The 12,951-nt window shown below is 34.5% G+C and overlaps 1 protein-coding gene across 4 annotated transcripts in view; it reads right to left on the bottom strand.

Annotated features, from left to right (window-relative positions):
- MAP3K7 (mitogen-activated protein kinase kinase kinase 7) overlaps positions 1 to 12,951 on the bottom strand; it is a 73,745-nt gene that overhangs the window by 22,209 nt on the left and 38,585 nt on the right. For 2 of the 4 annotated variants that reach the window (XM_010357753.2, XM_010357755.2), the window contains exons 10-12: positions 11,766 to 11,896; positions 10,978 to 11,107; positions 8,274 to 8,354 (exon numbers count right to left, since the gene is read on the bottom strand). In XM_010357753.2, the coding sequence (XP_010356055.1) occupies positions 8,274 to 8,354; positions 10,978 to 11,107; positions 11,766 to 11,896 (342 nt within the window). The remainder of the gene's footprint in view (positions 1 to 8,273; positions 8,355 to 10,977; positions 11,108 to 11,765; positions 11,897 to 12,951) is intronic. The other 2 variants (XM_010357754.2, XM_010357756.2) reach the window with 1 other exon arrangement.

Raw genomic sequence — 12,951 nt, 5'->3', positions numbered from 1 at the left:
AGAAACAGCTGCAGTGTTTTAACTCAAAAGTTGCTGGCCTACAACAGAGTATGTCCTAATACAATAACCACTTCTACCACATGAATAGCTGCTGAACTCTCTTCCACCATCTTCTGTCATGTGTTTAAATAGATGAATGCTTGGGGGCTGGGGCTGATGACGGCATCTATTTCAAGGGCCTTACGTTACAGTTTTTACAGCAAGACAGCTAGCAGGTTGTAAGACACAACTGACTTTAACTGGCAGCAATATCTTGTTCATTTCAGGGTCTACAAGATGCTTAGGCTTAAATTTATTATACTGAGTCATGCTTACTTAATCCCCATTAGTCTTTGTCAGAATCTAGTAATTTATTATTTGTGAACAACAACTCTTAATTTCCCACTGGATGTTAATAACTGTCACTCTGTTCTCAAATACACAGCTTGTTGAAATGGGCTATTTTGTTAATTCCACTTTAGAAACTTCTATGCTTATAATTTATTCAATTCAAAATCAATTTATGAAAGAATTATACACATATAAGTCCTCAGCAAAACAATGAATTGAGCAATAGCTTCACTCAGCACTTTTATTTGGGAATAAGGCTGTTTATGCAGTATCGTCTAACATGAAAGATCAGCTGTCTTAAAGGAAACACCAAAATACTGAGTAACAGCTGATACAATACTCAAAATTCTTTTGACTCTGAAATCTGTATTATGTAATTTCTCAACTAGTGGCAACACTTAGAACATGTATTCACTCTAATTGTAGTTTCCCGATTAGTAGACAGAATTCATTCTTAAAATTTTAGACTTCCAGAATATTTCATAGAAACATCTTTTTAAAACCAATCAGCAATATAATTTAGCACCTTAACCCACATGATCCCATTATTATGCTGCAGATAAACTAAAAGGACCTTACAATGGAATAAGAATGTTTAATGGAATAATATATGTAGTGAATATAAAAACTCAAATTTGTAACTCCTCTTGCAAATGTAAGACATCATCAGTTTCTTTCCATTTTAAGTTATGTTTTATGATTCTTTGCATAATTTGAATTCAAATTTACTTCAAATGTCATTTTATTCCAAAAATTTCAACTTTTCATTACAAATTAAAACAACAAACTGTGCATGTATTGAATTAGACCCACTAGATCACTTTTATGAATACTTTCAACTACCCCTGTTTCCCGAGGACAAAAAGGATCCCCACAACCATGACTAATAAGCAATTTTAGTCACATTTCATTCAACACACTCATTCTAAAATTAGCGGTGATGAGACAGGCTTGTAAAAGTGTCTGGAATTCTCTTTTCAGATTAGCAACACAGCAACATTTGTGAATCTGAGGAACCACCCAACACATGTGTCTATAAACCATTACATCACCATTGCAATAACAACAAAAACTGAACTCAATTTAGGTGGAAGAATAGGAGAAAGGGGAAGTAAAAACTTTTAAGGAAGTAAGGTAAAGAAGAGCTGACAGTTAACAAATGCCATAAAACGAAAAATCTTTAAGCTACCACATGAATCAAAGCAAGCAGTGTTAGGCAATGCATTTTAATTAGCACAACCATGGCAGAAACCATCTGGCAGATAGTTCAGACAAAGCGAAACAGAATTGCAATCAACAAATACTTGTTGCTCCAATATTAAATTTTAAGTCATAATTTAGAAATATGAATGTAAGAAAAATCAACCTCCTATTACTTCAAATGAAAATTACTGGGTGTGTTCTCAGTAAATTTGAATTGATTCTGAAGTTTTTTGCAACAGAATACTAATTTAGACATTCGCTCATTTTACCTTTTTTGGTCCTTTGATATGTACATACCTATATTATACATGGTAGTGTAGATGAAAAAGTAGTAGAAATGAGGACAGCATGATATAAACAGATGCCTGATCAAGGAATCTGAAACCTGCATATGCTATCCTGAGTATTTCATTCTGTAATGAATTCTGGAATGTTCATGTCTTATAATAGAGAACAAATTACACTTTTTAGAATGACTTCTAAGAATACATCACATTGCCAGTGCATACTAAATCTGCACTCCTGCCCCCTGCAAATAGAAAGCAACTTGGGGGTCAGTTCCATTCTTTTTACAGTAATGTCATTAAGACAGAGCTCCTCTTCAAAAAAGCTGCTCTTTTAAGTACAACTGATTTCCTGAGCTGGTATTTAAAAGTTATCCCGGAGTTCTTCCAGAGACTGCTGGCTTAGATCCCAGACAGCCACTCCTATAATTTTTCTTATCTGTTAAGCTCATAGTTTTCCTTGACTTACACTACTCTCATTTTCTACTTTAAAACTTCCTGAAGACTGTCTTCATGTAAAAATCAGCACTACATTTTCCAGGAGACCTCTCTTAACCTAAATGTTAGAAATTTTGAGATTCATAAGTTTTGAATATTACAAATTACGGTACACTATTCTCTTCATGTGTAAAATACCCAAGATTAAAAAAAAAAATGCATAGCATGATATAGTAGCATCACATTACTGCTTCATGGTAAACTGAACATGTAATTTTAAAATATATGTTCTCATTTAGGCAGCCAAAGTTTCATATTTCTTTACTAATTTCAACAAATTCTGGCTCTTTCACTGGAAAGGTCGGTCAGGTGGTTTATTTGCTTTCCAATAAAACAGCTTTACTAGGTTAGAGTTGAATTTTTTTAGATTACAAAAAGTGATCTTGGTAGACTATTCAATACGGCAGGAAGGCCACCTAAATATTCATTATAAAGTTAGATTAACTTCCCTATTCAATTTGCCACAAATACAGAATTTTATTGAAAGTGAGGTGGCTATACACAGAAACTAGTACAGTGCATCTTACTATATAGCACCCCTTAACCCCAGGATCCCTATCAAAGGCTTACAACTGCTAATGACACTATCTGTGCTAGGTAGGAACTTGCCAGATCTAGAAAAACTCAATTCTGTCTCTCATTGCCTCTTCATATTGGTGCTGCAGTAGTTTGGGGGAAATATTTAATAACTTACATGCTTCCAGTTAAAGATAGGCTTACAAATATTAGTTATCGACCAGCCCTTGAACCAAATATAGTATTAAAAGAGTGATCTTTTCATCCTAGTGGAGAAAGCAAAATAGTGCTCACGTGTCCTTGAAAAGTATCTCTGCTTCCAGTTGTTGAAGCATTCTATAAAGCCCTCCCCACCTAGGTAATTTATTTGCCAATACCTGACATTTGAAACTTCTGAAGGAGGGCACTAAGATACAAGTATTAGAAGCCTAACTACCCATCTATTTTTCTGTTAAAACGTTTGGGCCTTTCTACATTCTACTTATTACAATTTACTACGTATCATACTCTTAGTAAAAAGTTAAAAAACCAATATACAATAGAGCTAAACGTCCTTGACTGAAATTAAAAGTGAATACGTGTTAAGTTTTTTATTCAGTTAAGAGATCTAAATGTCATAAGGACACCTAAGGTTTCTTTTTAGCTTTAAGAATGATATTATAAACAATAAATATCAATTAAGTTCAGGCTCTTCAGAAAACTAGACCAAAATCTTACATATTTTAGTAAGATCTGACTCAAAAACATGTGTATATTCAATCTTCTCTTGCATATGCTTAAGAACAGTATGTAAGACAGAAAATCCTCTTTGGTCAAGGCATTTTATTGCTCTCGAATGTTATGCCATATTATTTGGGCTTAGAAATAACAAAAGGTACACTAAAGCAATACTGTTCAAGGTTCTCAAATTGAAGCACTTCAAGGCAATGCTCATATATAGAATGGATGGTTTTCAAGTACTTAAAATGAAATCAAACATTATAATCTAATCTGAACTAAGAAATTCAGAATTATCTATGATGATATAATAACATTAAAAATTTCTGTAATTTAGAAAATTTTACTCTTGCATATCACATTTGGGAAACTAGTTTCACTTTACAAAAGTAATCAAGCAGGTATGAACTATGTACAACAAATTTTATATCAGAGTAGAAGTGCAGAAGACTAATGTTCAATTAAATCGTTTATAGGTGGTAAGTATATATGCACATGACAGTATTTTTTTCCAGTAGGTTTTAGAATGCATTATCCTTACAGTTTATTTCCTTAAATGCTATAACTACTCACACAAAGGCTCCAGAGCAGAACCGCCCATCTTCCATTATTGAAGCTACAAACATGAAAAAAAAATTCGCTTTCTTAACTACTTATTCTCTTACTCTACATGTTAAACTGGAAAAGTTTGTTCCTCTTTTTTTTGTAATATTTAGGCATTCTACCTGTTCCTCTTTGACACTTGGATTTTTAAAAGAAATGTAAAACTTAGGTATTCTTCTAACATCAGATGAACTGCATTGAATGTATGATATAGTTTCACAATCACAATAATCTATTTCATTTGTGTATTTGAGATGAAGGTGGGTGAAAAATAGATTCTTGGAAGCTTGGATAGTGACAAAAGGAAAATATGGGGGAAAGTAAAGAAAATCCAAGCAAAACAAAGATCTATGTTCTTACTGCCCTTATTAAAGTCCTAGAACCAAAAAAACCTAGAAAAACTTCAAGGAATCCAATAATCTGCCACCCATTCCCTTTTCTTCAAATATAAGTGTAACAAATTAGATGTACTGGCTGAAAGGAGAAAAGATATGGTTTTTAAAACTCAAGTTTTAACAAAAATCATTTAAGAAAATCTATTTTTTTCTCTAAGTCCCTTCCAACTTATCAGCAAGCAAATGCATTAGAAAACTGTGGTTCAAATGGTCTAAATACTGGGCAAGAAACTTCCACATTTACATTTACTTTGCTTAGGTAGCACACTGCCGCTTGGCAGGACCTCCTCTACAAAGGAAGAGTCAGCAAAATGTCACACATTCTACTGGTAATTTGCTTTTAGCTGCGTGTCTTCCCTGTAAAAAGGAGCCAGGTTAATCTATAAAGCTCATTCTTCTAAGAACAGATGGACAGTGGAAAGAAGGAAGGATTACCATACAAAGGTTTGCCAATTCTTCTTCAGAGCCAGTGATATGGTAGAAGAGGTATAAAAAATTGTACAGTCTGACCCACAGGGAGTCCTAAGGTATTAAAGGTTAATTTCTGTATGACCTGAGAGACTACTAAATTGATAAATACTGCTGTTTTGCTAAGTTGCTTTTTCTTTCGCATTTGACTGATGGCATAGTATACATATTTTGAAAAGCAAGCAAAAAACAAGATTAGGGTCTTCGCATTTCTTTATGACTAGGTTGGACATTTTAGTGACTATAAAGATGTATATACAAAACCTTTTTGTGATGCTTGAAGGATTGCTTTTATTAAGAGAGGTAGTTCATTCCAAGAAGTACAGTAGACTTAGTATATTGCACTTGGCCAAAGGGAAGCATTATTGAAACTACTTATCCATATAAATAAGATTTTAAAAAAGCTATATTTAAAAAGAATGCTTGCAATTGGGTTTCAATGCTAATTAAACAGTTTGACTATATCAAGATGTATTTGCTAATACCATAAAGCTTGTGGGAAATCCACTTAGAACAAAAAAAATTCTAGTAAGTATTAAGAAATTTTGGAAATTAACTATCATCCTTCTTTATAATTAAAATGTCATGTATGAAATCTGAGATATTCCCAAAGGGTGGGCGGTATTTTTATATTTAATTAAAAAATATTACCTATGAGCACACTCATAACTGGCTTTTATGTCCACTAGTATCAATTCTACAGTTTGTATTCTTCTATTAAAGAAAGTGCATCTGAGTAAGTTAATGTTTGATATCTGATGGGGGAGAAGACTAAAAAGAATGTTTAATAAAAGGTATTACTTTGGGAGGCCGAGGCGGGCGGATCACAAGATCAGGAGATCGAGACCACGGTGAAACCCCGTCTCTACTAAAAAAAAAATACAAAAAAATTAGCCGGGCACGGTGGCGGGTGCCTGTAGTCCCAGCTACTCGGGAGGCTGAGGCAGGAGAATGGCCTGATCCCGGGAGGCGGAGCTTGCAGTGAGCCGAGATCGCGCCACTGCACTCCAGCCGGGGCACAGAGTGAGATTCGTCTCAAAAAAAAAAAAAAAAAAAAAAAAAAAAAAAAAAAAAAAAATTAAAGATATTACTGAATAATATTTTCACATGAATAGCACTGCTGCTCTGGCAATTAAGAGAATTAAGGTTACCTGATTCCATAAAGGCCCAATGTCATAAAAGAGGATCTCCCTGGCTGAAGAGCTCCTCTCCTTAATGTGAACACTAAGAGAAAGCAAGAAGAAATTACTCTAGCGTCTCTGACTTACACAAAAGAACAAAAAATGGATGTGATTTGGAGTCAAAGATCCGGGTCGTGGTCCTGGCTATATGATTCTGGAAAAACCACTAAACATCATCAGATCTAAGTTCTTCATCTGTTAAACAGCTTTAATTTCATCTGATAACATAGTTATAAGGTTGTCAAAAAGGTGAAATAATATGTACTTTAAGCTACTTTGTAGGGCACAAAGAACATGTAATCGGGGGGTTTCAGCCTCAGCACTGTTGACATTTTGGGCTGGATCAGATCATTCTTTGTTGGAGGAGACTGCCTGGTACAAATCAGGATGTTTAGCAGCATCCCTGGTTTCTGTCTACTAGATGCCAGTAGTACCTGACAGTTGCAAACTATTATTCTTTCCTTATTTTTCCCTCCCCCATTATCTTGTATAGTATGGGCTATACTGCCACATATAAATTTATTCTTAATGCTTAGCCAAAAGATTATACTGCCATCTGCCTAAGTTTTCCTGATTCCCTCAAACATTTAAGGGAATCACAGTTCAGCAGTATGTAAGTTTAAATGCTTCCACCTCTTTAAAGTACTAGTCCCTTATACACAGTACCTTTCAGCATGGAGGTAAAATGATCTCCATGTAAAATAATCTCTTTGTTAATTTCTAAAGCAGTCCAGATTCAATAAGTACAAATCACCACGTGAAAAATGGGTTAACTCTATTCTTTAAATAGCAATAGTGATGATGTTGTAAAATAAGAAACCACTTTGATAACCAGGGAAAAATAAATATAAAATAGTTTTGTACAGCCAAAATGGCACCTAAGAATTGTATAATTCATATTTTTGTATGCTAGTTCCTCACCAGTGGAGATGCTTAGTAAGTCTGTTCATTTATTTAATAAACATATTTATTAAACACTATGTTAATATGCTTAATATGTGAAGCACTGAGCCACCAACTGCTGATAAAATCAATAATAACCACCACCACCAACAAAAAAATAATGCACAAAGATATGGTTTCTGTCTTCACATAGTTTTCAGTTTAGTAGAGGAGAAAGTAACCATTAAGTATTCAACTAGAGTATCAACATTGCTAAAAACAATCACAGGTAAAGGACAGCATGCTGAAGAATTCATCCAACTCACACTCACGAGCATGTATGGAAAATATGTATTTCCTTATCAAGATTTTGGGTAAAGAGGTAGAGAAAAATCTAAAGGGATAAATAAATGATCATTTTGATAACACATTAATCAATATTGAAGGTCAATATGCCATTTAAATTTCTATTAAAAATGGTAACATATTTATCTATGAAATGATCACCATAAGAATAAAGCAGTTTACCAATTTTAGACACTAAAGTACCATGTGTAAGTTAGGTATAAAAACATGTAATTTATGAGATTTTCCTGATAATACACAAAAATCAGAATTGACCAGTTATTTTACATGATTCTTTGGCAAGATACCCTGCAAAACAGCACATCTCATTTAGTTTTACTTTTTGTTTTCTAGGTTAAGGCGAAATGCTATTTAGCAACTCTCTTCTCTCAACTTCATATTCACTTGCTACCAACAGAAAGAGGCTAGGATAGAAAGTCTAGAGGGGACCCCAAAAGCAGTAACTGAGGAAGGAAAGGAGCCAAGGAAAAGAACAAATTTTAATTAGGAGTTTCCTCTTTCTGTTGGGTGCAAAAAAAAGGTCTGGGTTTAAGCTCATGTGCTCACTTAAAAGTAGAGAGGAAGTTGGTAGAATTCTGGGTTGGTGTTCTCCCTTCTCCAAAAAGGTTTACTTTCTCTTCTATTTTATCCTCATTTGTGGCAGATCAGAGGTATCTTTTCAAGACTGCTTCAGAATAAATGTAGTTTTTCAATCTGTCTCCCTAATTACTGCATGCAAGGTATCCATTTTTCATGTCCTGTAAAAATTGGAGCAAGAAGCATTTTACAAGTACCAGGGATCATTATTCTGGTTCCACAGCTATTAGACCAACTCAGGTGGTCTGTGATACCTGATATGACGATCTCAGGGACATCCAGAATGTTGCCAAAGGAAGCGGTTTTACGGTGGCCCCGTTTAGGCTTGGAATAGGCTGCAAAAACACATATATACAGTATACATGCAAACAACCACAAACAGTAACACAGAAAATGATTAACTACAAAAATAGACTCATTTTCAAATAGTTCATGTTAATAACATTTCATGCAGAATGGCATGCAGAACTACCTAACTTTTCATCCATGCTCAGAAAAGGCGAGATTAAAGAGCAAACAACTACCAAATACAAGATGTCTTACACACTGGTTTTAATCAGCAGAAAAAATAAAAAGAACAGAGACAAAGCTGCAGGGTAATGAGGAAGCAAAATTTCAAATATATTCATAGAAACAGTCTACCTAAGTGAAATCACTGATATGTGATGGGGGTGGGGGAACGAAGGAGGAAAGGAAGAAAGGCGTTAAAAAGTAAGTAGTCATATTTGTTTTAATTACACAAACACAGGAATATATGTTCAAGTTAGGTGATTCTTGAAGTGTGCTATAAAGTAAAATTCAATGATTAAATACTAATTATTGAATCAAAGTGTGAAATGTATATACTTTTGTAATCATACATATTTCTAGTAAATCAAATATTTACTATATTTTCCAAAGTTTAGGGTACATTCACAGTAAACACAAAGTCTGTCAAAAGATGGAAAGTACGAATCTTTCCAAGTAAGATAATTCATGAAAAAATTTAAATTGTGTAAAACTCAAAGAATGTACAATAGCATTTGTTCTACATTTAGGCAAAAAAAGATAGGGTAATTTTAATGTGTGTGGTTATCCTTCTAGCAAAGTCATTTCTGTAAATAATAATAAAAAACCAGTGCTTGACTAGAAATATGATACTAGCAAAGACATGAAACCATTATTATAACAATTTTCAGTTTTGAGACAGCAATTAGAATGTGGCAGATCTATCCTGAATAACATCCCTGAAGTGAAAAGGGTTCCTCAAAGCGTGAGGGTATGTCCCTGTGAATAGGGTTCATCTGACACTACAGTGACACAACCCTGCTCTGAAGAAATACTTGTGATTCATGGAGACTCTGGGCTTGTCAGTGGCTGGTGACTTCTCAACTTGATAGTTTCTGAAGATCCATCTGTGCCAGACACAGCTATCTTCTGCCGGTCTCTACTCTTCCCTTCTGTTTTAGTAATAGTACTCTGATTTTATTTAGGACAGATATTTAAGTCATCAGATAAAAGAGGGCAGATCTGCTCTTCCCTTGGAGCTACGTGTAGCCATTCGATCATGTTACTCTGACCAATGACATGTGGACATTGTTAGGAGAGGCATCTGGGAATGTTCCTTCAAAGAACTTGGATGCCTATTTGCCCTACCCCCATGTCTTCCTTCCTGCTGCCTGGAATGTAGAAGTGATGAAATGGAACTTTAACAACCATTTTGGAGCACAGGATAACTTTGAGAATGGAAGCTATACAATAGGGATTATGGCACAGAAATAGGAGACCAGTTACTTCAAGATCACAGAGCCCACTACTTTCAGACTTGTTTATGTGTGAAAAATAATGCCTATGTGTTATAGACACTGTTATTTTGGAAATCTGTTATATCTAATGGATTCTAATACTAGCTGATAAAAATCAATGATCATAATTAGTTGAAGACAAGTATAGTATGATGGTCCATCTTGACAACTTCTTTCTGAAAGAGCTCCACACACAATGAGAATATTCTATTTAGAAAAAAACCAAATAAGTGAAAAAAATACCTAAAAAATTGGTTAGCTAAGTTAGAAAATATGCAAATACACATAGAAATATACATTTATACATATATATAGTTAAAAGACTGGGGTAAATACACAAAAATGTTAAGTGTTTATCTCTGAGTGGGGTAATTATGTAAGTTTTTTTGCTTGTTTACATTTCCACATTTTCCACAACAGAAATGTGTTTACTTTTAAAATCAGCTCCCCCCAATCCCTGGAAAGAATCAGCAAAAAACAACAAAGTTCAAATTAAACCAGCATTACTAAAATGAAACCTGGTCAGAAAATTAGGTTGTCAGTTTACTTAGGTAACAAAACATGTAATTGTTTTTGTGCTGACCAGTTCTTCCATGATTAATAATTTTAAGAACTGAACAATGGAATTTAAATGCTAGCTTTTCCAAGATCCAATAAAATTATGATCTTTTACTTTACAATTAAAAAAATTAACCATAACCAGCTTGGCTATTATTTTGTCACTGGAATGAAGGAGCAGATAGAAGGTCAAATCATACGTGGATCTGGAATACATTTTTCTGTTAAATTTGAAACAAAATATTTGCTATTATTTGAGTTCAGCACAAAAATCTAGTAGTATCACTCAAAATCTCCAAAATATTCCAGTTTTGGCAGAATTTCTCACTCAGACTTTCAACTCATGTTTCAGCAGAAAGAATTACATTTGATAAAATCTGTAAAAGAGGAAGGCATACTTTCTCATCCAAATAATTTTTACAAGTCATACCTTCCTTATTTGGAATTTGAGATAAATGCAAAATTATTGCTAGTAACTTAGAAAAATATATTGTAAACCTACTTCCTATTAAAAAAAAAAATAAGACACACACAAAAAACCTCTGACAACTGAAACTAGCATGGCCAAAAAGCCTTATATACATTTTTACTCTTCAGACTTGTAGTTCCTTTTTACCTGTGGTTGCAGCGATCCTAGCTTCTATTTCAGACATGTCAGCACTCATCCTCTTGCCCTCAGAGGTTGGGGGCAAGCTCTCCACACTGCTCCCACGGGAGGCTCCCAAGCTTAAACGTCCAGATTCACTCTGTTAAAATTACAGGTCAATCTGAATTACTGAAGTTCTTTAGATTTAGCAGTCTTAGGCAACCTAAAAGGAGGAAGATGGCAAGTAGGATTCTGATGGATCCTGTTCTGCTCTGAAAGGAGAGGGAAGTTTGCATGAGAGGGAGCTACAGCGGTAAGGGAAAGCAAGCTGCAGATACTGTTTTTATGAAAGGGTAGTCACTAGAACTGGGGCTAAAAGCCCCGATTATTCATTAACCTAAATGCCTCAGGCAAAATGAATAAACTCACTCCTTACAATATTTTTAAAAATCAACAATGGCAAAAATATAATAAATCTGAATAGCATGAAATGATACACTTAGGACAACTCCTCTAACTGGGCAGCATAGCCAAAATATATCCATTTTACATTTTTAACCATCAACCATTACATTTAAGGATTATTATAGATAGGGAGTTAGAGTTGGCAAAGGTAGCAATCATTAGAAGGAAAAACCATTTGGTAATAAATGGTAGGAGAATCTCATTACAAGTCTCTATTTATAAGCTCTTCTACATGTTTCAGGAAGAAAATTCAGGATTTATAAAATAGAAGATAGTAGATAATTAATTTCATTTAGTATAATATTGTGACTACTGTTAAGGTTACCAATTTTACTTGTAATAACAAAACAAACCTGTTGCTTTGCCTGATTTTTCAACAATTTTGACTCTAAGCGCTTAATAGTATCATTTGTGGCAGGAACTTGCTCCATATTAGTGTCACTTTTATTACTCGTATTTGTAGAAGCAATGTCCATGAATGAGCCTAGGAAAAGCAGAAACATTTATGACTACTGGTTGGAAATAATACAAATGCTTCACTTAGTATTATGTAACTTACATTCTTTTATAAACTAGCCAGGCAGGAACAGAAATAAGACTTTTCAAGCTAATGAAGATATCCAAACAAACCCATTTTAAGCAAAACTTAAGGCTAGCACAAAAAGGAACCAAGATGCCTAAATAGTCTTCTAATAGTCAAGAATAACTTAAGGTTTTTAACCTGAGCTAGTAGAAGAACTGAGGGCTATTAATTGAGATGGGGAAAGACTACAGGAAGATTGAGTTTGAAGGAAGTATCAGGAACTCTGTTTGGAAAATATTAAGTTTGAGTTTCTAGTAGATGTAAAGCAAGTAGTTGGATATATGAGTATAGAGTTCAGGTATAAGATGGAAAAAATTATGAGCCAACAGATGGTATATAAGGCCACAATACTGGATGAGGTTACCAAGGAAATGAGTGCAGACAGATAAGTGAAGAAGCCAAATGACTGGGCCCTGGGCACTCCAACATTTCTAGGTTGGGGAGATGAGGAATAACCAGCAAAGAAAACTGAGAACAGATGGCCAGAGATGTAAGATGGACTCTAGGCTAGTATGGTATCTCAGAGGCCAATTGAATAAAGTGCTGTGTGTAAGAAGGAGAAAGTAATGAATTAGGTCAAGTGCTACTGAGAGTCAAGATGAGAAATGAAAATGATTCCTTAAATGTAGTGATGTAGAGATAACTAGTGACCTTGACAAGAATAATTCTGAAGTACTGGCATAATATGTCTGAATGGAGTCAGCTCAAGAAAGAAGGGGAAAAGAGAAGCTAGAGAATGCAAATACAGACTACGTATGTTCTAGGAATGATCCAGTAGAAAGTTAAAGCTGATGATGCAAGAGAGAGGGGAGAATTGCTCAGAAGAGTAGATGGGATATAATGCAGATGGGATATAATGCACAGGCAGAAAGGTACACCTTTGGCCAGAAGTATGGATAGTTCAGCCAGAGTAACAGAAGAAGGCAGAGTAGATGGGCACAGATGTTGTGGAAACT

This window comes from Rhinopithecus roxellana, chromosome 4 (assembly GCF_007565055.1).
Source record: "Rhinopithecus roxellana isolate Shanxi Qingling chromosome 4, ASM756505v1, whole genome shotgun sequence".
Taxonomy (NCBI): domain Eukaryota; kingdom Metazoa; phylum Chordata; class Mammalia; order Primates; family Cercopithecidae; genus Rhinopithecus; species Rhinopithecus roxellana.
This window is presented reverse-complemented; position numbering and strand designations above follow the sequence as displayed.